The sequence below is a fragment of the Camelina sativa genome, chromosome 15, assembly GCF_030686135.1.
Source record: "Camelina sativa cultivar CO46 ecotype springtype chromosome 15, ASM3068613v1".
NCBI lineage: Eukaryota > Viridiplantae > Streptophyta > Magnoliopsida > Brassicales > Brassicaceae > Camelina > Camelina sativa.
Genome location: NC_141894.1, coordinates 22985792 through 23007329, shown reverse-complemented (window position 1 = coordinate 23007329; position 21538 = coordinate 22985792). Strand labels below are relative to the sequence as shown.

Below are 21538 nucleotides of genomic sequence, written 5' to 3'. Positions count from 1 at the left end.
TTATAATTGCTTCAATTTTCGTGATTTACAATTTTCTATAACTTTAAATCAATAATATTTAGTTATTTTTCTTGAAATTTACAATTTATCATTAGTAACTATTAAAAAGTGCATTGGTAACTTAAAAGATACATCTTTTTGAAACAATTATTTTTTCTAGCAAAAGGATTAATAAGGAAAAAAGTTAGTATATATTTTTACCGCTATGTTGTTCGTTTGTATGTCGCTAGATCCATCAACCAATCACAGCGACTGATCACTGATAATTACTGATAATTGCGATCGTTGGTCATCGGCGACTGGTCAACAAACATTGTTAGGTCGTTGTCGCTGGTTTATGTCACTAGCGACAGAAAAACGAACAAGACCTTACTTGATTTCGTAGAGTAAATGGAGTCAACACCTTTGATTTAAATTAAATTTATTCTGTGTAGGATGTAATTAATTAAAAAGGCAGAAACACAATTAATAAGTTAAATTGTCTTTTATTTTTTATTGTGGGTTAATAAAATTGTGTTAACCTTGTTTTTTTGTTTTTTTGGATTTAAGTTGGATATTCCATTGAGTTGGATTGTGTTTTCCATTCAACTTAAATCACATTTCTATTTTATATACTTTATTTTTAACCTAAATTCACATGTTAAATTAAACTATTAAACATAATCCTCAAAAAATTACCGAAAATGTATTTTTACTATATATTTTTTGTTTATCTTTCTTGGTGTGACTATATATATGAACATTTCTTTATGGTCGAAGATAGGGAGATCAAGCCTCCCATATGTTATTAAAGAACATAAATTAGGTACAAACTTGTCTGGAAGCACAGCACCCCTGGCATCTTTCGACGAAATTGGAGCAAACACAACTAGAATTCTTTTCTAACAAATGAACTTTAGAGTTAAGAAAAATCACAGTTTGCTAATCCGTCGACCAGACGATTAGCTTCTCTATACACGTGAGAAACACAAATTATTCAGTCCCTTGATATGAAGCTATGGCACAACCATAACGACAACATATGAACGTTACTAATCTCTATCTTAAGAAATCCCACCATTATTTCCGAATCCACTTCCAACTCCAACGCTATATATATGCCATAATAAACACCCCATACTTCTGCTATTGATGTCGAGCATATCCCTAAATTTAGTTTAAAACCTACTCCCCAAACCCAGGAAGCATCCCGAATCACACCCTTACCCGTAGCCATTCCCGAGTTCCGATGGGATGCCCATCCGTGTTAAGTTTCATCCACCCCTGCCTTGTGACAATCCACGATACCATCTATTCCACTCTCACTAGGTTTGACCTCGTTGAGTCAAGTTAGCCTCTAATACTTCTTTGACAAACTGTATTCTATCTTGACATTACCATTCGTACCAAAAACATAACCACATTTCCACTTCTATCTCCACCAAAGCGCCATTCCAAATAGGATAGCTTGAACTTGTTTCTCATCCAACTTCCCATACATCAATTCGAGGAAGGAGGTGTTGAACATATATACATATGTATTCTAATTCATATAATTTAACCTTTTTTTAATTACAATTTTTGCAAATTTAAAAGTTTCAAACCTAACCCTAAATTAGAAAAAAAGAATAAGGAGTAGTCCATATATATATAATTATATATAAAAAGAAAATAAAATGAGGATTGATTAGAGAGAAAACAAAATATTATTAATCGTCCGATAACCCAATCTCTCTTCCCCCAAACACAAATATACGCTTTGTCTCTCTCTCTCACTTCAAATCCTCCCGAGACCTCTCTTCTTCTCGCAGCCGACGATCCATCCAAAAAAAAAAAAAAAAAAACCAAAACTCGGACAACGGTGATCGTCTTTCACCTACCTCGCCGACCTCTCCGTCCTCTCAACTACGATCTACCATCACCACAATCCGTTTTCTCTCGAGTCCGATACAAACTTGCGAAAAATCCCTCGAAACGTTTACGAATAGATTACGAAACTTTTTCTCCAGTTTCTGTATTTGAATTCGGCTTCGAAGAGATTAGATTGTCCGGTGAGATTCCTATAACCGTGCTTGATTTTCAAATCAAGTTGTTTGGTTCTGAAGAAAAACAATATATATACATTTATATTCATTCCGCCTCAGAGTTTATCATCTCTTCTTATGTGACTGTGTGTTTGAAATAGCTTCTTCTCTATAACTCCTTTGTTGTGCTCCTTCTCTGTGAGATATTGGGATACCTAATTCTAGGGTTCATCTACCAATTCTTTTTTTTTTTTTTTTTTTCTTTTCAATTTGACAATTCGAGATTTAGTATTCGATTTCGAGTTTTAATCGTGTTTTGCGTGGTGGATCTGCCTTCGACCTTGCTTTCCTACTGGAGTGATGAGTTTCCCTGATTGCGTAGACATTTTTTTTTTTTTTTTTTTTTTTTTTTTTTTTTTTTTTTTTTTATCCTTGTTCTGTTTCTTCTTCTCGTTGAAGAGGAGGAGAGCAGCATCTTCTTACCTTGTTTATCTGAACATCAGCTTCCATTAGATCTGCTTTTGTTTTGGCATTGATGCAGATGTCATGTCACGTGCTCCTCGGATTCTGGGATATTCTTAGTTTCAGTTTTAACATTGCTTTGCTTCTCTCTGCTGCTCTTATTTTCCTGTTAATTACGACCAAGTGTCGTTTTTATTGTAACCATTTTGCTTAATTACTCATCTGTCTTCCTTTTTTTTCTTTTTAGTTCTATTGAGACGTTAGAAGATTGTCGCCAACTGCAAGCCAGAGAGAGAGAGAGAGAGCTTACTTTAGTTGCTGGATTCATGTGAGAAGATGGCCTTCTTTAGAAACTACTCAAACGATACTGTGTCACATAATGTTGTGGATGAAAATGAGGAGCCGCAAAATGCTGCCACTTTTCAGAGTTCACCTTTGAATGAAGATGTGGATGGTACCTATAGTGAAAGAGGCTTTGACATGAACATGGATGTACGGTATCAAAGTGACCCAGAACCAGGATGTAGTATTAGGCAGCAAAATCAGACAGAAATTGATGATGTAGCTGGTCCTGTGGATTCCCATTATCAACCTTCGGCTAGGAGAATGGGTGTCACAGGGAGGTGGGGTTCCACTTTTTGGAAAGACTGTCAGCCAATGGGACAGAGAGAGGGCTCTGATCCTGCCAAAGATTCACAATCCGGTTACAAAGAAGCATACCATTCTGAAGATAATCTCTCAAATGAACGTAGTGAAAAGTTAGATTCTGAAAATGAAAATGAGGAGGATAATGAAATGAACAAGCATCAAAGTGGTCAAGCTGATGTCCCAGCAGATGAAATGTTGTCTGATGAATATTATGAACAGGATGAAGATAATCAAAGTGACCATGTGCACTACAAAGGTTATAGTAATCCCACAAATTCTAGATCACTGCCGAAGACAGGATCTGCTATACATAGCAACTCGAGGGCCTCAAGAGCAATTCACAGAAACATTCACTATAGTAATAGTAATCATGAACACAATGGTGATGCTGATATAGACTATGAAGAGGAGGAAGATGGTAAACTCTTTTAATTTTTACTCCTAAATAGCTTGACTGCACTGTTTGTTAGAACTTGTGTCTATGCTTTTTCCACTGAGCTCTTCCCCGGCCATGTGCTTGGTCTGAACTTCTGTAACATATTTGATCTTATTTCTCATCAGAAGATGACCCTGAAGATGCTGACTTTGAGCCCTATGATGCTGTGGATGATGGTGGTGCAAGGAAAAAGGTTTGACTTCATACATTTCTTGTGTTAAGATATGTATCCTTCACAATGAAGCTAAAACTGAACAAAAGAATGGAGATACTTTCTGAGCCATTTCTTAACTAAGTATACTATTCGGAAGGAGGGTTTTCATTAATATGTTGTGTTCTAGCCTTTTAACTTGTTATAGTTTTGATGGGAATTCTTACAACTGGGTTGTTTTTTGATAGCATGGCCAAGGTTGGGATGTTTCTGATGAAGATCCTGAGAGTGATGATGATATCGATCTTTCCGACTACGAGGATGACTATGGTACAAAAAAGCCCAAGGTTAGGCAACAGAGTAAAGGTTTCCGGAAATCTAGCTCTGTACTTGAACGAAAATCATCCCATGCTTCTAATCGACAAAAGAGGAAAACGTCATATCAATATGATGGCTCAGAGGAGGACTCTGATAATGACAACGATGAGGGTTTTAGAAGCCTGGCCAGAAGAGGCACAACTCTCCGACAAAACAATGGAAGGTCAACCAATAACATAGGACAGAGTAGTGAAGTTCGCAGCTCCACCCGATCAGTTCGTAAAGTCTCTTATGTGGAGAGTGAAGACAGTGAAGATATAGATGATGGGAGAAATCGTAAAAACCAAAAGGTATGATCTTTGGAATCCTTGCCCAGCTATTTAATGAACTTATATTCTCTGTTTTGCCCTTTTGTCTGATATGTGCTCGTTAGGATGACGTTGAAGAGGAAGATCCTGATGTTATTGAAAAAGTGCTCTGGCATCAGCCGAAGGGTATGGGTGAAGATGCTCCCACAAAGAACAAATCGACAGTTCCTGTTTTAGTTAGCCAACTGTTTGATACTGAGTCAGATTGGAATGAAATGGAATTCCTTATAAAATGGAAAGGCCAATCACACTTGCATTGTCAGTGGAAAACGTTGAGCGATCTCCAAAATGTACATCCTTTCGACACCTTTTTTAATCAATCTTTTGCATTTGTTTGTGATGATACTATTTTCGTTTCTAATTTTTTGCTTTGTTGCGTATGTTGTGTGCTCTTGCAGCTTAGTGGGTATAAGAAGGTTCTTAACTATACGAAGAAAGTGACGGATGAGATTAGGTATAGGACAGCACTCTCACGAGAGGAGGTAATGTTTGAATGTATGGAAGATTTTCTGCTTTTTTTTAATCCTTATATGTACAAGGAAGAATGCCATAAGATGCATCCCTGATGTTCCTCATCATGGTTATATTTCTTATTTCGCTTGTGAAACCATGTTTACCACGATAGATGATACTTTTCAGTTTGTACTTTTGGCATTATCATATTAAACACGTGCTGCCATAGTCTGTATTGGGATATGTCAAATAGATTTGTCAAAAATGTTATCATGGTATATAAATCTGAAATTCTTTCACTTGATATATTTTTCACCTTTTAGATTGAGGTCAATGACGTGAGCAAAGAAATGGATCTGGACATCATTAAGCAGAATAGTCAGGTAGTGTTTTCGATCCATCAGACTTGCAATCTAATTTCACATCTTATCCACTGCTGTTTACAACTATAGCTTTGGCAATTTATATTGGAGTATTACTCATGTGAGCTAATTTATTTGTGTTATTTAGGTAGAAAGAATAATTGCAGATCGAATCAGCAAAGATGGTTTAGGGGATGTTGTGCCAGAGTATCTAGTTAAGTGGCAAGGGCTATCTTATGCTGAAGCAACTTGGTATATTCTCTAACACTCTGGATGGATCTTGTTTCTTGTTTCCTTCTTTTTGTAGTGATTGAGTGTTGTTTCCATAAATTGAGAAGCATGAATGATCTAGAATTTGTAAATTATGTATTCATTTACCCCTCAAGTATCATTGTCTTCCTTTTTATTATTTTTAGGGAGAAGGATGTCGATATAGCATTTGCACAAGCTGCTATTGATGAGTACAAGGTAGAGTTTGATTTTCTATTATAATTCTCCAACTATGTTCTTTTCCCCTCTGGTTAGTAGTAATAAGAATATTGGGTTCAAATTTCGTAGTCACGACGTGACTGCTGTCACTTCTTCAACAAATGCAGTTTACTTCTTGTTTATAGCACACAGATATTCTAGAAGGAAATACAAATGCTTACAAAATATTAAGCAACTTATTTTAGTCAGTTTAATGTGCAGGTTATTTAACAGTGCTATTATACTTGTCAATTCCTAATCTATTATATTTAGACTAGTGTATAGATGGGTCTATTTCTGCAGAGTCAGGTCCATAAAAAATTAAGTTGCTTTAATACTTGAGGTAATTTATATCTATGATTCAGGCTCGTGAAGTTTCAATTGCAGTGCAAGGGAAAATGGTAGAACAGCAGCGTACAAAAGGAAAAGGTTTGTTACATAAAATCATTAGTTTTATACTTTTCCTTTGTTTTTACGTTATATTGAAAACGTATAAAAAAAAAAAATCTTCATTAGAGAAACGCCTTACCTTGTTACCTGGTTCTTTCTAGTTTTGTCTCTGCATTCTTCGTCTCTCCAATCCAAAAGGAATAATCATTTATAATTGATTATAAACTGCAGCGTCTTTGTCTTTTATTTATTCACATAAGAATGTAAATGAGACGGCGTAATAGAAAATTAAACGAAATACTTAAGAGAGACATCACTTTGATTTTTATGCTCTGTCACTTTGTTATGTTTATTTTGAATGTAGTAATTCTCTGTTTTGTATGTGATTCCAAAGTATGCTTCCGTTATAGGGTAGGTGAAAAATCTATTTCTAATGCTTAGTTTTGGTTACTGTTCTGTGTAGCAAGTTTGAGGAAGCTTGACGAGCAGCCTGAGTGGCTAAGTGGAGGTACTCTACGGGACTATCAGCTGGAGGGTTTGAATTTTCTTGTCAACAGGTGTGTCACTTATCTCCCTTCCTAATTGCTGGTGATGCTTTACTTGTCTGCTCGGTCTAATGGTTCGCTTCCTTTCATTTTCCAGCTGGCTTAATGATACTAATGTCATTTTGGCTGATGAAATGGGTCTTGGTAAAACAGTTCAGTCGGTTTCAATGCTTGGGTTTTTGCAGGTGAAAATTCTTTTTTTTTTCAAGCGAGCATTCAAGTTTTCTTTTTCTTAGTATTACCACTTTTCATGCTAAGATTTCTCTTCTTTTTTCTTTTAATTTTTTCTCTCAGAATACCCAACAAATCCCAGGTCCATTTCTTGTTGTTGTGCCTTTGTCAACTCTAGCTAACTGGGCTAAAGAATTTAGAAAGTGGCTTCCTGGCATGAATATAATAGTATATGTTGGCACCCGAGCTAGTCGAGAGGTGAGTAACAAAACATATGATGTTCATGATATAGCTTCTAACAATTTTCAGGGTGTTAAGAGTTCCTCTTGTATGCCCATTGTCTATCTATTTATTTCATTTATTGGCCTACTCAACAGTTTTTCTATAGTAATATATATATATTATTAGCTTATAAACGTCTCTATCCCTCTCTCCCTCTGGTGTAGAATTTTGATTTTGGTAAATTACTGGCTTCAGGTATGTCAGCAATACGAATTTTACAATGAAAAGAAAGTAGGCCGTCCCATAAAGTTCAATGCCCTGTTGACTACTTACGAAGTAGTTCTGAAGGATAAAGCTTTCCTCTCCAAGATTAAGTGGATTTACTTAATGGTGGATGAAGCACATCGACTGAAAAATAGTGAGGCACAGCTCTACACAGCTCTTTTGGTATGTGACTTTCTAAAGAAATTTTATCTATTTTCATGGTTCTGATTTCGGTTGTTCAGAATTAGTGGCGTATCTTATCTTTTTCAGGAATTTAGTACAAAGAACAAGTTGCTAATTACTGGTACTCCACTACAGAATAGTGTCGAAGAGCTTTGGTATGTTGCTTCCCTTTTAAGCGTTTCTCTGAAGATTACCTTTTTTTGTTATTTCGGATTCATATTAATCCTGAAACTTGCAAGTTTATGGTCTTTGTTTACTTATAATCTTTTACAATGTTGATTTTTGTATTCTATGTGGATCCACCCTTTTTAATACAAGCCGTGCTCTTGAAAATTCTGATGATGTGTTTCTAATGTTACTGACAAAGCTTATATTGGGTTTTAAAAAATATATATATATTCTTGACATAATGATTCGTTGCTAACATAAGACATGGACTGCTTTCTTGTATCATATGCTACTATTAATCCTTTGTATTTTGCAACTATGATAAACGACTTATTATATTTTTTTGCAGGGCTCTGCTCCACTTTCTTGATCCTGGCAAGTTTAAGAATAAGGATGAGTTTGTTGAAAACTACAAGAACCTTAGCTCATTTAATGAATCTGAAGTAAGCTTTGTCCGTTGCTTAATAGTATGCTGCCTTAATGAAGTATAGTTTATTTATTATTCAGTCGTCCACTAGCTTATAATTTTTTGGAATTAGCTCGCCAATCTTCATTTAGAATTGAGACCCCATATTCTACGACGAGTGATTAAAGATGTTGAGAAGTCGTTGCCTCCAAAAATCGAACGTATACTAAGAGTTGAGATGTCCCCTCTTCAGAAACAGTAAGCATAACTTCAGCTGACACTTTTGATTGGGTAGCTTTAAATATTGTGACTTATATTCTGTTTTTCTGTTTTTCTGTTTTTCTGTTTTAGGTACTACAAGTGGATACTGGAGCGAAACTTCCGTGATTTAAATAAAGGGGTGCGCGGTAATCAGGTGGGTGACTTTATGATGCACCCAGGTTCTCATATTTATGGTTATGAAATAGTTATTTCCTTTTCCCCTGCACTTTAGGTTGGGTGGATTACTTTAATGATTATTCAACTTCTTAAGTTTGCAGGTATTATAATTGTCAAGCTAACAATCTCTGAGTTACAATCAACAGGTTTCACTTTTAAACATCGTGGTGGAGTTGAAGAAATGCTGCAATCATCCTTTCTTATTTGAGAGTGCAGACCATGGATATGGGGGTGATATAAACGATAACTCTAAGCTGGATAAAATTATTCTAAGCAGCGGAAAGCTAGTTATCCTAGACAAGCTACTGGTTAGACTGCGTGAGACTAAGCATCGTGTGCTCATCTTCTCTCAGGTGCGGTTCAATGACTTCTATTCTTTCTAGTGGATATTTTACTTTATTGAAATGAATGTTGTCATATATCAGTTCCACTATTCTCCTGCTGCTCCCTTGTTAGACTGTGTTATACTGCACCTTGTGCTTATCTTCCCGCAATTGTGGTTCAGTGACATTTACTCTTGATTGACATGTACGTGGTTTTCTTTTCTGTAATGTGTCCTATCATGATTTTTTTAGATAACTTGTTTCAGTTATGCTTATTTCCATATCTCATCAGATGGCTCAAAATAATACCTATGGTCCTTCGTTTGTATATGATTAGTACTTTTCGTTATATTTGGTTGTACTGCTTAGTTTGTTGTATGAATGGCACTTCCAGGAAAACAAATTTGGAACGTATAAGACTCTTTTGTTGCTGTTACACAGATGTTGCTTTCTCTATAACTGTTTAGTGATCAAATTTGTTTAGGAAAACTGGAGCTCTTTGGATTAGAAGCTCTTTCACCTTGTTGTTTGGCTCTTTTGCATTGTTAACTCTTACAAAATATGTCTTGAATTTTATGAATTAATTATTTTTGCACTGTTTGCCTTGCAGATGGTAAGAATGTTAGATATCCTGGCGGAATACCTGTCTCTTAGAGGTTTCCAGTTCCAGAGACTAGATGGTAGTACTAAGGCAGAACTGCGTCAGCAGGCAATGGATCATTTTAACGCACCTGCTAGTGACGACTTTTGCTTTCTTCTTTCGACCCGAGCTGGTGGACTGGGTATCAATCTTGCTACTGCTGATACAGTCGTTATATTTGACTCTGATTGGAATCCACAGAATGACCTGCAGGTTTTGCCTCAAAACAAAATTCGCTACCTTTTGGATTATTACTCTTCATAATTATTAATGGAATCCCAACCCTCATATATCAGGCCATGAGTCGAGCGCACAGAATTGGGCAACAAGAGGTCGTGAACATTTATAGATTTGTCACTAGCAAAAGTGTTGAAGAAGAGATCCTGGAGCGCGCGAAAAGAAAAATGGTACACTAGTTATAGACGGATCCATGCTCAGATTATGTTTGCATAAATTCTTTAGCAGCACCAATGAATTCCTTAGTTCTGCATCCTCTCACCTTCATGAAATGATTTCACTTCAGAGAGCTGTCACCAATTCTTAAGTTCCAATATTTGTTATTTTTGTTTTTTTTTGGGGATGTTCAATAATCTTAGTTTCGGTTTATTATAGCAGGCTGTAACTTGTTTTGGTCCACCATTCTTTAGGTACTTGATCATTTGGTTATTCAAAAATTGAATGCTGAGGGTAGGCTGGAGAAGCGAGAAACTAAAAAGGGAAGTAATTTTGACAAGGTAGAGCATCTTTAAATGTTTATCGTGGCCGTTTTGTTTCCTTCAAAGGTTTCATTTCTGTGAGTCTGACACATGTTTTGTATTCTAGAACGAGCTTTCTGCAATATTGAGATTTGGAGCGGAAGAACTTTTTAAAGAGGAGAAAAATGATGAAGAAAGTAAAAAGCGGTTGTTGAGTATGGATATTGATGAAATCCTAGAGAGGGCAGAGCAAGTTGAGGAAAAGGATACTGGTGAAACAGAACACGAGCTGTTGGGTGCTTTTAAGGCAAGTTCAAATGTTTTTTCCGCTCTTTCTGTCTTTAGTTTGAGGTGAACCTAATAGATGCAAAGCAGCCCGAGACTATTCTTTTGCTTTATGGCTGAATTCTCGGTGCGGCGATTAGGCACCCTTAGACGAAAGAGTGGTCTTTCAGGATTGGTCCTTCTAGGTCTTTATCAAGTTACTAAATCGTGTTTCAAGTGCTGCTTTTAAGTATTTGTTTTGTCCTTCGGGGGTCGTTGAAACCGTTTCTGGGGATAAATCCTTTTTATTTTATTTGTGAAATTCTTTACTCTGCTAACTTCTCTGTGCATTTAGGTTGCCAACTTTTGCAACGCTGAAGATGATGGGTCCTTCTGGAGTCGCTGGATAAAACCTGAATCTGTTGTTACAGCCGAAGTAAAAATGCTAACTTCTACAAGAGTGCCTCCTATGTCATAGGTTTTTTCACATAGTCAGATTAAATATATTTCAGTTTCTAAACTTGTGTTACCTTTGTGTAGGAAGCTCTTGCACCCCGGGCTGCTAGGAGTACAAAGAGTTATGTGGATCCTAGCCATCCTGACAGGACTAGCAAAAGGAAAAAGAAAGGATCTGAGCCTCCGGAGCATACAGAGAGAAGTCAGAAGCGCAGAAAAACTGAATATTTTGTTCCTTCAACCCCAATATTAGAGGGGACTTCAGCTCAAGTGAGAGGCTGGTCTTATGGAAATCTTCCTAAGAGAGATGCGCAGCGATTTTATCGAACTGTACGTCAAAGTTATTCTTATCTAATGTTTCTTTCTGCACATTTTCTAAGTACTGGAAAAATATTTATATTTAAGGCTCTTCAGTTTGTTCAGCCTCAATGATTTCATGATTTCGGTTTAGTTTTTAAGTTAAGTTTGAGTAGTTCCAAGATTGATTGACTGACTGATTTACTTACTTTTACCCCATGATGTTATTGAACTGATGCTTGTTACATATCTGGTGTACAATTCAGGTCATGAAGTTTGGGAACCATAACCAAATTGCATGTATTGCAGAAGAGGTGGGTGGTGTTGTTGAAGCAGCCCCGGAGGAAGCACAAGTTGAGCTGTTTGATGCGTTAATTGATGGTTGTAAGGAATCTGTTGAATCAGGAAATTTTGAACCAAAGGTAAAACCTGAAATAAACCATCTGAATTGGAGGTTCTTTTGTTTTCCACTTTTCCTAGTTGTTCACTTGGATATTTCCAATTTTCCTGTTTTCTATCCTCTGCAGGGTCCTGTGTTGGATTTCTTTGGTGTGCCAGTAAAAGCGAACGAACTATTAAAACGTGTGCAAGGGCTGCAACTCCTATCGAAGCGCATTAGTCGATATGATGATCCAATTTCACAATTCCGGGTGTTGTCATACCTTAAACCTTCAAATTGGTCCAAGGGTTGCGGTTGGAATCAGAGTATGTGTAACCTAATTCAATATTATCATATCAACATCTGTCTTATGTCTTTTCATCCAAATTCTTTTTATTATTTGGTGTTCTCAGTTGATGATGCGAGATTGCTTCTGGGAATACTTTATCATGGTTTTGGGAACTGGGAAAAGATTAGATTAGATGAGAGCCTTGGACTTGCAAAGAAGATTGCTCCTGTTGAACTTCAACACCATGAGACTTTTCTACCTCGTGCTCCAAACTTAAAGGAGCGTGCCACTGCACTTCTAGAAATGGTGCATATTACCTGCTAAGATTTCTCTTAGTTATTAATTTTGTAATAACGTTCCTTGAAGAAGAGATTAACAGTATGAAATTCACTTTTCACAGGAACTGGCTGCAGCTGGAGGGAAAAATACAAACGCAAAAGCATCCCGTAAAAATTCCAAAAAGGTTAAGGATAATCTTATCAATCAATTTAAAGCGCCTGCCAGAGACCGAAGAGGAAAATCGGGTCCTGCCAATGTATCAACAAAAGATGGACCTCAGAAAACCCAAAAAGCTGAGCCGTTGGTAAAGGAAGAAGGAGAGATGTCTGATGATGAGGAAGTTTACGAGCAGTTCAAGGAGCAGAAATGGATGGAATGGTGTGAAGATGTCTTGGCTGATGAAATCAAAACTCTTGGACGTCTACAAAGATTGCAAAGCACGAGTGCAGATCTGCCAAAGGAGAAGGTTTCATTTTTTGTTACTCCTTCCATTGTTGATAGTGGCAGTGGCACTTTGATGTGTCTTTATCTGATCTTTCTCAAAACTTCCTTATGTTACTACACAGGTGCTTTTCAAAATCCGGAGATATTTGGAAATCCTAGGGCGAAGAATAGATGAAATTGTCGTAGAACACGAAGAAGATGTATACAAGCAAGATAGTAAGTAATGCAATCTCTGGTTACTCTGCAGCCAGGTTTCTGTTTTTTGTAAATTTGGGAATCAAAAGTTGATGATAGTTGGATAAACCCTGGTAGCCTCTAAGTGGCAAAATATTCTTTTACTCAGATAACCATTTTAAAGCACACGGTTGTATTATTAACGGGGAATCAAAATGCAGGAATGACAATGAGATTGTGGAACTATGTTTCAACTTTCTCAAATTTGTCGGGGGATCGACTCAATCAGATATACTCCAAACTGAAGCAGGAGAAAGAAGAAGAGGAAGGGGTCGGGCCATCGCACCTAAATGGCTCATCTGCTGGCTTTGGTTCTAGGAACTTCCAGAGGCAACAAAAATACAAAACAGCAGGGAATTCCCAAGGATCGCAGCAGGTATACAAGGGCATTGACACAGCAAAGTTTGAAGCCTGGAAACGGCGAAGAAGAACAGAAAACGATGTGCAGTCTGAGCGACCACCGATAACAAACTCTAACTCCCTGGGAATACTCGGCCCTGGACCATTGGATAGAAGCCATCGGGCACGTCAAACTGGATTTCCCCCGAGATGAGTTTACTCTGTTCTGGTACAATACAATATGCTGTGCATTTGCCGGTTGGACTCTGGTTTTATCATGGATTTAGAAGTTCAACATAGATACGCGGGAGATTCATTTTTCATATAAAAAAAAGTCGGAAACACAGCAGCGATGCTCGGTTTTGGTTGCTAAAATTGGAGATTGGCATGCCTGACTAGCTGATGCTGACGCTGACGGAATGATATATACCAGGTGGTTTGCTTAGGTATAAAATAGTTGTGGATGCAGTCGAGTTGCTGAACTCCATTTCCTTATATCTATATATATGTTACCCATTTGGACTAGAGCAAATTGTACATTACCAGTTTTGTTAATTTTATTTTACTTATAATTTGTGTTTCTTATGCTTTACATTGAGAATACGCCATAGTTTGTATAGTTGTTACTTGTTTGTATACAAGTGATTTATATTCAGATGCCTTTAAGTCGACTCGGAGTTTAAAAACAAGAAAAAGAGAAACACTGGTGGAAAGCAAATACTCGCTTGCGTGATGGAACAATTACTTCACATCTTATGTCAATAATCAGTATCGATTCACCCGCTAACATCATCACCAAAGCTCTTGGATAGAAGGAATTTGAAATTTCCATTCTTAAGTTGGCTGTTCTAATATCATAAAGGGTATCCTACTATATTAATTGGGAAGTACAAATATAAAACTAACCTTAAAATGTGTAAAAAATTACATTCAATTGCCATTAGAAAAACTTAATTAAAATTAATTAAGATTAATTAATTAATTAATTAAATATAATTAATTTTAAAAACGAAAATCAGCGACAAATCAAATAAAATAAATGTATGAGTGAAATTTTATTGCGTAAATGAAGAAGGTTATATTGAAAATGAGCTTCTAAAAAATATAATCATTTTGCTATTCTTGTATATGTAAACAAATATTAGTGCTCTAAATAATTATATTAACCTCCAAAATAATAAACCACATGCATACATAATGAAAATATGAATCAATATGATGTGTTAGATGTCTACATAGAAAGAAAAAACGTATTACAAGGAAAAAAATAATATAGAAAATGGTATGGCTCAAACTAATATAGAAAATTTATTATCAAATGATCACATAAACATAATGTTAGGTGGATAAATCAAGCATCATATAACAGTTAAATGGAAAAAGATCATCTTCAAAAGGAATAGCTAAATTCAATTTGGTCACTCGGCTCAAAAATAGTTTTTTTTTTTTTTTTTTTTTTTTATATGTAGTGAAATTACTCATTCAGATATGAGAGATACGAATATCTCTTCCGTTATGTTGATGCACAAATCATCGAATATTCACTTATTTGTATATCTTTTTCACTAATCCGCTTTTATATAGTAAGCCTCTTAGCCAAATGAATCAATAAAACAAAATTATTCCTTTTTGTTTTTCTTTTTTTATAGTGTTCCAAATTGTTTAAAACTCTATGTTAACAAATCAGATAATTTAATATATTATAAATATGTTAACAATATTTTAACTCCAAATATTTTTTAAAAATGGAAACGAATATTCAAACATCCTAATCGACTGGCCAAGTATAGTTTGTATTTTACAAAATCTCCATATTCTACATTCAATAGCTACTCACCTAAATATAGTTATATATTTTTTTTGTGTGTGTCATATAGTGGCAATAATCCTAAATCATAAAACAAGAGAGCGAGAGATAGTGAAGAAGTGCCCGAGGATTCGGCGTTCGGTCGTGTGGTCTTTGTTGCAAAACCAACTTGTGTGGCTCTCTCCCTTTTATCTCCTTATCTCCCCCTCTCCCCTTTTCCACCTCTTATCTTACGCACTTTTTCTTATTGCAATTGCCCTCCTTAATGTTTTAACAACTTTTGTTCTATATCCCCAAATTATTTTTTTAGTTGACTTAGTCTTTTATTGTAATTTTCTTCACTACGTTTTCTTTCAATCCAAATTTTTCCGGGACAAATCTTAATCTCAGTGAGCTTAGAAGTATTTTTTTTAGTATTATTTCTTTTGAAAACATCACTCAAACTAGAGTTTTCATCTTTCAAATAAACTACTAAGCTAGACCAAAATAAACTAAAGGGGGAAAACTAAAAAAGAAAGAAAGAAGAAGGGCAAATATGCAAAGATAGTTTGTACAAATGCATTGTGAGCCATACGTAAGTAAGCGCAAAGATTTTTCACGTTGCTCTTATCCGCCACGCGTCTAAGATTCCAATAAGGCAAAGCTACTTGATTGGGATACAGAAAGCTACAAAACAATATACGTACACACATGTAAAAGAAATAAACAAATAATAAATTTAAGAAGATATATTAAAGAGGTTTGAGAAGACGAAGGAGTCCAAAAGGCCCCTCAGGAGCTTCCGCCTTATTCAGCGGTTAACTTTGCTCTCTCTCTTTCTCTTTCCGATTTTGCAAACTTACTACTTAGTTTTCTCCGCTTGTTACTCTTTTTTTTTTTTTTTTTGTGTTATATGTATGATCTTGCCCATGAAACTTCCTAGAACTCTTTGTAACACGCATACACATATTTGTTGGCTTAAATGAGATATGATCGGTGTATTTTATATATGTATCGATTATTGTGTTATTGTTTGTTGGAGTTGATAGTAGCAAATTTGCAATAGTCCATATGGTCATATATGCTGCGTATACCACATGCTTTGGTTCTATCTTATTTTTTTTGGGTCAAAGATGAGATTGTGTATATTTATTTAGAAGATTGTAAACTTTTGACAGTGTAGAGAAGGAGGATTCAAAAGAAAAGGGGAAAAATGGACTATATGTATGGACCAGGAAGGCACCATCTGTTTGTACCAGGACCAGTGAACATACCGGAACCGGTAATCCGGGCGATGAACCGGAACAACGAGGATTACCGGTCACCGGCCATTCCGGCACTTACAAAAACCCTGTTGGAGGACGTGAAGAAGATATTCAAGACCACATCTGGGACGCCGTTTCTGTTTCCCACCACAGGGACTGGTGCTTGGGAGAGTGCCTTGACCAACACGTTATCTCCTGGTGACAGGATCGTTTCGTTTCTGATTGGACAATTTAGCTTGCTCTGGATTGACCAGCAGAAGAGGCTAAATTTCAATGTTGATGTGGTTGAGAGTGAGTGGGGACAAGGTGCTAATCTCCAAGTCTTAGCCTCAAAGCTCTCACAAGACGAGAACCATTCCATCAAAGCCATTTGCATTGTCCACAACGAGACAGCTACCGGAGTCACCAATGACATCTCTGCTGTCCGAACCCTCCTTGGTTATTCACAAACCATCTCTTTTTTGTTTTGTGTTTTCTCTGTTTTAAATCTCACTAACTCAAGCGTATACACAGATCACTACAAGCACCCGGCTTTGCTGCTTGTGGACGGTGTCTCGTCCATTTGTGCGCTTGATTTCCGAATGGATGAGTGGGGAGTGGACGTGGCCTTGACCGGCTCTCAGAAAGCCTTATCTCTTCCAACAGGACTTGGTATTGTGTGCGCCAGTCCCAAAGCCTTGGAAGCTACCAAAACTTCTAAATCCCTCAAAGTATTCTTTGACTGGAATGACTACCTCAAGTTTTACAAGCTGGGAACCTATTGGCCTTACACACCTTCCATTCAACTCCTCTACGGTCTTAGAGCTGCTCTTGATCTTATCTTTGAGGAAGGACTTGAGAATATAATCGCCCGTCATGCTCGTCTTGGAAAGGCCACCAGGTAAAGTTTAGCTATGTAACACGCTTTTGATCCATAAATTCTTCACGCCAGGGGTTAGAACATATGTATATATATACATCCTCTTCCCATGCAATGCAAGTATTCGAATTGCTGATCTCTAATAGTTTACTTATACATACATTATAACTAGAGTTTGGTTGCTTAATATGGTCATGTACATAGGCTGGCGGTGGAAGCATGGGGGCTGAAGAACTGCACACAGAAGGAGGAGTGGATAAGTAACACAGTGACAGCAGTTATGGTGCCCCCACATATAGACGGTTCGGAGATTGTGAGAAGGGCATGGCAGAGGTACAACCTAAGTCTTGGTCTTGGTCTCAACAAAATTGCTGGAAAGGTTTTCAGAATTGGACACCTTGGAAACGTGAATGAGGTACACACTACGAGCTATAGCTTAGTGTAATCCACTTTTCATTGATCAAACTCTAATGAAACATGTCTACATAATCAAATGCAGTTACAACTTTTGGGATGTCTTGCTGGAGTGGAGATGATACTGAAGGATGTTGGGTACCCAATTGTAATGGGAAGTGGGGTTGCAGCTGCTTCTACTTATCTTCAGAACCACATCCCTCTCATTCCCTCTAGAATCTAATCCACCACTCCTCTCTCTCTCTCTCTCTCTCTCTCTCTCTCTCTCTCTTTCTCTTCCTCTCAATGTAAACAACTCTCATGTTTTCTCTTTTCTCCTTCTATATTTTTATTACATTATCTATGTTTTTTTAATTTGCTATCACCAAAACTTATTAAACAAAAGGTCAAATTATTTATTACTCACATTTAACTTTGCCTCATTACGTTCATTTTATGGGTATGAGATGAGGGATTGATGCTCTTACGATGTTATGGAACCGAAAATAAGTCTTTAAATGTCTTGGAAGATAGTATTCGTCTAGTTAAAAACATTTTGTGATTTCTCTACCATATCATCGGAAAAAGGTGTTCGGTTTGGGGGTATGGAGGTTCTTTTTACGAGACGCGACATTCCTGCAAGATGCCGCATTCATAATCATCTAGACAAGAAGAGAAAAAAATCGAGCTAGAGTTTGATTTATGTCTACCAATAAGTCGTATCTTCTTAACTATTAAAACAGAGGAATTTGTTCAAGTTGATGTGTGTGTAGGAGTAACTTGGCGATCCAACATGCGACATCTTTGTTTCTGAAGATTAACTGTGATGCATTTTCTCCCATCCATATACCTTCTCTTCAAACGAGGTAACGTCTCAAAACTCCCTAAAATAATTTCACAAATCTCTTATCTCCCTCTCTATTCTTCATACCCCCACCTTATTCAATAATACTCGATGAGACAATTTTACCCTTTATGAATTCTCGAATTAGATTAAATTTTTTAAATAAAAAAACAAAAAACTCGGGCTCTCAAACCCAGCTTCTTTCGACCCGAGAAACTCACCCGACCTCTCTCAACCCAGCCGCCGGCGATTCTTCCGTCGTCGGAGCTCCTACCGCTGTCGTTCTTCACCAAATCAAGTTGAATCAAGTTGTTCTTCAAAATGCAGGTGCGTTACTTCACTTTAGAGTTGCTTTTGGTTGAATTTGTTTTTGATTTGTAAATATAGAAATTCAATTGGATTTAGATCGAAGAAAGCTTAGCACATTGGGTGTTTTACAAAGGTTTATGGGTCGATTGAGCTATCTATTAGATAAGAAAGGGATTTGGCTTTCGATTTCAGTGAATTAACTCGATTAGAACTCGTGTACCATTCGATTCGATTTTGATAGGAGAGAGAAGGTGGTGAAACTGGTAATACTGATATTTTTAGTAAAACTAGTAAAACTAGTAGTAGTACTAATTATGATTTTTTTATATTGGTTGGTTTGGCAGGATACAATATGCGAGAACGTCAGCCTACATTTTAAATATGAAGGACGCATGTATAGCATAATGTTTAAGAGGAATATAACATTGTTGATGTTAAAAGCAAGGATACAGAGGAAGCTTGGGTTTGTTGAAAGTAACGTTCAGTTGCAGCTGAGCTACAAGCCACTACTGGTAGAAACATTGGAGCATTGTGAGCTTAATGATGATGAGGATGTTAATGTTTATCTAGACTCCGTTAATTATGAGAAGCGAAGATGTATGTTGTTTGTGAATGTCATCCCTTCTGAGCCTCAGCCTGAGCAAGTTCCCATAGTGCCCATAGTGCCCACAGTGCCCACAGTGCCCATAGGGGACCAAAGTTCTGTTGGTATGAACTATGAAAACCAACATGCGAAGGATGGTGAAATCGGACCTAACGCCATTGTTGTCTACGTAGGCAAAGAAAAGGCTGTAGAGGGTGATTCTAATAAAGAGGGTGAAGCTGAATCACGTGATGAAGGTGATGAATATACTGAGCCACGCCCTGTGGTAGAACCGTGTAAGTATATTGAACCATGGGATGACGGTTTGGATCTGACTAAACTTCAAGAATTTCCAAACAAGAAGGCATTGCAAGATGTGGTGGATAGAGCTTCATTCGCTAACTGTTTTAGTTTTGAAATAGTAAAGTCGGACAAGGTGCGTTATGTGGTCAAATGTCCTAAAGAAGGATGTAACTGGGGTTTACGAGGTGGTAGGATTCGAGGTACAGATATTTTCTCGATTAGAAGGCACAACAAGATGCATACATGCTCTCGGGCTAGTCAAAGTTCAAGCAATAGTAAGAGGCAAGGCACTCCACAATTAGTTGCTTCTCTTTTACATGGTGATTATCCAGGGCAAATGGAAACTCCACCTCCGAAAATTATCATGGATCTTGTCAAGACAAAATTAGGTGTTGATATATCATATTCCACGGCGTTGAGAGGGAAAAATCAAGCTGTTACTGATTTGAAAGGTAGCCCAGAAGAAAGCTACAAGATGCTGCGATGTTATCTGCACATGTTAGAGAAGGTTAATCATGGTACAAGATCATATGTGCATTGCGATGAGAATAATAAATTCATGTACTTGTTCATAGCTTTGGGAGCTAGCATTGAAGGATTTAAAGTCATGAGGAAAGTTATAACTATGGATGCAACTTTTCTAAAGAACGGATATAAGGGTGTTCTTGTTTTTGCGTCGGCTCAAGATCCTAACCGTCACCATTATCCCTTGGCGTTTGGTGTTCTTGATGGTGAGAATGATGCAAGTTGGAATTGGTTTTTGGAGATGTTGAAAACCGTTGTTGGGGATTCTTCTGAAATAGTATTTATGACTGACAGAAATACAAGTCTCATAAAAGCTATAGCTAATGTGTATCCTCTGGCTCATCATGGTTTTTGTATATGGCATTTATCCCAAAATGTGAAAGGTTATGCTCGTAACGTGAACAAGGACGTTGTTGCATGGAGATTCATGGAGTGTAGTAGGTTTTACACAGTGGCTGAGTTCAACATTGCTTACGCATCTTTTACGACAAGATATCCTTCTGCTGCCAAGTATCTTGAAGAATCTACCCAGAAAGAAAGATGGGCACGATGTGTTTTTCCAGGAGATAGATACAACCTAGACACAAGAACCTGTGTTGAATCGTTGAACAGTCTATTCAAAGATGCAAGGAGGTACTCCTTGATACCCATGCTTGATGCAATAATTAAAAAATTCTCTGAATGGTTTAATGAACATCGAAAAGATGCTGTGTCTGGATCAGTCGCAAATAAATTGGTGCCTTTAGTGGAGAACTACTTACATGATTTATGGGCAACTGCTGAGAAACTAAAGGTGATAGAGCTAAATGGTTTCGAGCTTGAATACAATGTCATTGACAGTGACGGAAAGCCTTATTTGGTGAAGTTGCGATTGAGAAGTTGCAGTTGTAGGTTTTTCGATATACAAAAGTATCCTTGTGTGCATGCATTGGCGTCTTTCATTACATACCAAAAATATGGAGGTAAGGATTTCGAGTTACATGAGTTGTGTTCTAAGTATTATTGGACGGAGCTGTGGGCAATTGCATATTGCAGGACAATTTATTTAGTACCTGATAAGTCTCGATGGGATGTCCTAGATGACGTCCAAGATATGGAGATCATACCTCCGAATCGGAAAATAAGAGGGGGAAGAAAGAAAACAAAAAGGTATGCATCTGCTGGGGAAAAACGACCAAAAACTCGACCTAGGACGCAGAATAAAAGGCGCCGGAGACAAGGACTCCAATGGTTGTTATTTGGAGATAATGTTCATGTTTGATTCACCTCTTCATGTATCAATTGTGTTTGGTTTGATACTTAATGTAAAACTTGGTTTGAAACTTAATTTGAAGTCTATTAATATTTTCTTCTTTCAAAATATGTGTATATGAGAGAGTATAACTGGCAGAACTGGCAGAACTAAGATAAAACTGGTAAAAATAATAAAATTGGTACTACCTAAAATCAATACATATTGTATAATACATATTGTATAGTATAAATGTTCTACATAGGTTTCTACTATAAATGAATAATTTTCGAAAATATACCAATTTTAATTTATTTATTGAAGAATCTCAACAAGTGTTTCCTT

The 21538-nt window shown here is 36.9% G+C and overlaps 3 protein-coding genes across 8 annotated transcripts; all 3 read left to right on the top strand.

Annotated features, from left to right (window-relative positions):
* Positions 1–1657: 1657 nt before the first annotated feature.
* Positions 1658–13750, top strand: LOC104748643 (protein CHROMATIN REMODELING 5). Of its 5 annotated transcripts, none has more exons than XR_015582645.1 (31): positions 1658–2030; positions 2713–3531; positions 3675–3742; positions 3949–4368; positions 4452–4676; positions 4785–4868; positions 5163–5222; positions 5350–5453; positions 5618–5669; positions 6035–6098; positions 6523–6616; positions 6702–6789; positions 6899–7033; positions 7253–7444; positions 7532–7599; positions 7962–8055; positions 8152–8276; positions 8370–8433; positions 8603–8809; positions 9390–9632; positions 9716–9826; positions 10067–10153; positions 10242–10421; positions 10734–10814; positions 10923–11164; positions 11398–11553; positions 11659–11836; positions 11924–12105; positions 12200–12544; positions 12645–12738; positions 12918–13750. XR_015582645.1 is itself a non-coding variant. In XM_087489271.1 (31 exons), exons 2-31 carry the CDS (start codon positions 2802–2804, stop codon positions 13307–13309), a joined length of 5166 nt encoding a protein of 1721 aa, XP_087345397.1. In that variant the 5' UTR covers positions 1658–2030; positions 2713–2801; the 3' UTR covers positions 13310–13750. The 5 variants fall into 5 exon arrangements, 4 of the variants coding, with proteins under 4 accessions (XP_087345397.1, XP_087345396.1, XP_087345398.1 ...); XM_087489271.1 differs by having other exon boundaries at positions 3678–3742; positions 10919–11164; XM_087489270.1 differs by having other exon boundaries at positions 10919–11164.
* Positions 13751–14926: 1176 nt separating this feature from the next.
* On the top strand, positions 14927–17826 carry LOC104747267 (serine--glyoxylate aminotransferase-like). Of its 2 annotated transcripts, none has more exons than XM_010468876.3 (5): positions 14927–15698; positions 16060–16584; positions 16660–17026; positions 17210–17420; positions 17505–17826. In XM_010468876.3, the coding sequence occupies exons 2-5, from the start codon at positions 16095–16097 to the stop codon at positions 17640–17642; spliced, it is 1206 nt and encodes a 401-aa protein (XP_010467178.2). In that variant the 5' UTR covers positions 14927–15698; positions 16060–16094; the 3' UTR covers positions 17643–17826. The 2 variants fall into 2 exon arrangements, with proteins under 2 accessions (XP_010467178.2, XP_019092489.2); XM_019236944.2 differs by having other exon boundaries at positions 15511–15698; positions 16065–16584.
* LOC147926948 (uncharacterized) lies at positions 17634–21306 on the top strand. The gene is made up of 3 exons (XM_087489269.1): positions 17634–18264; positions 18483–18569; positions 18896–21306. The coding sequence occupies exons 2-3, from the start codon at positions 18564–18566 to the stop codon at positions 21221–21223; spliced, it is 2334 nt and encodes a 777-aa protein (XP_087345395.1). The 5' UTR covers positions 17634–18264; positions 18483–18563; the 3' UTR covers positions 21224–21306.
* Positions 21307–21538: the final 232 nt, after the last annotated feature.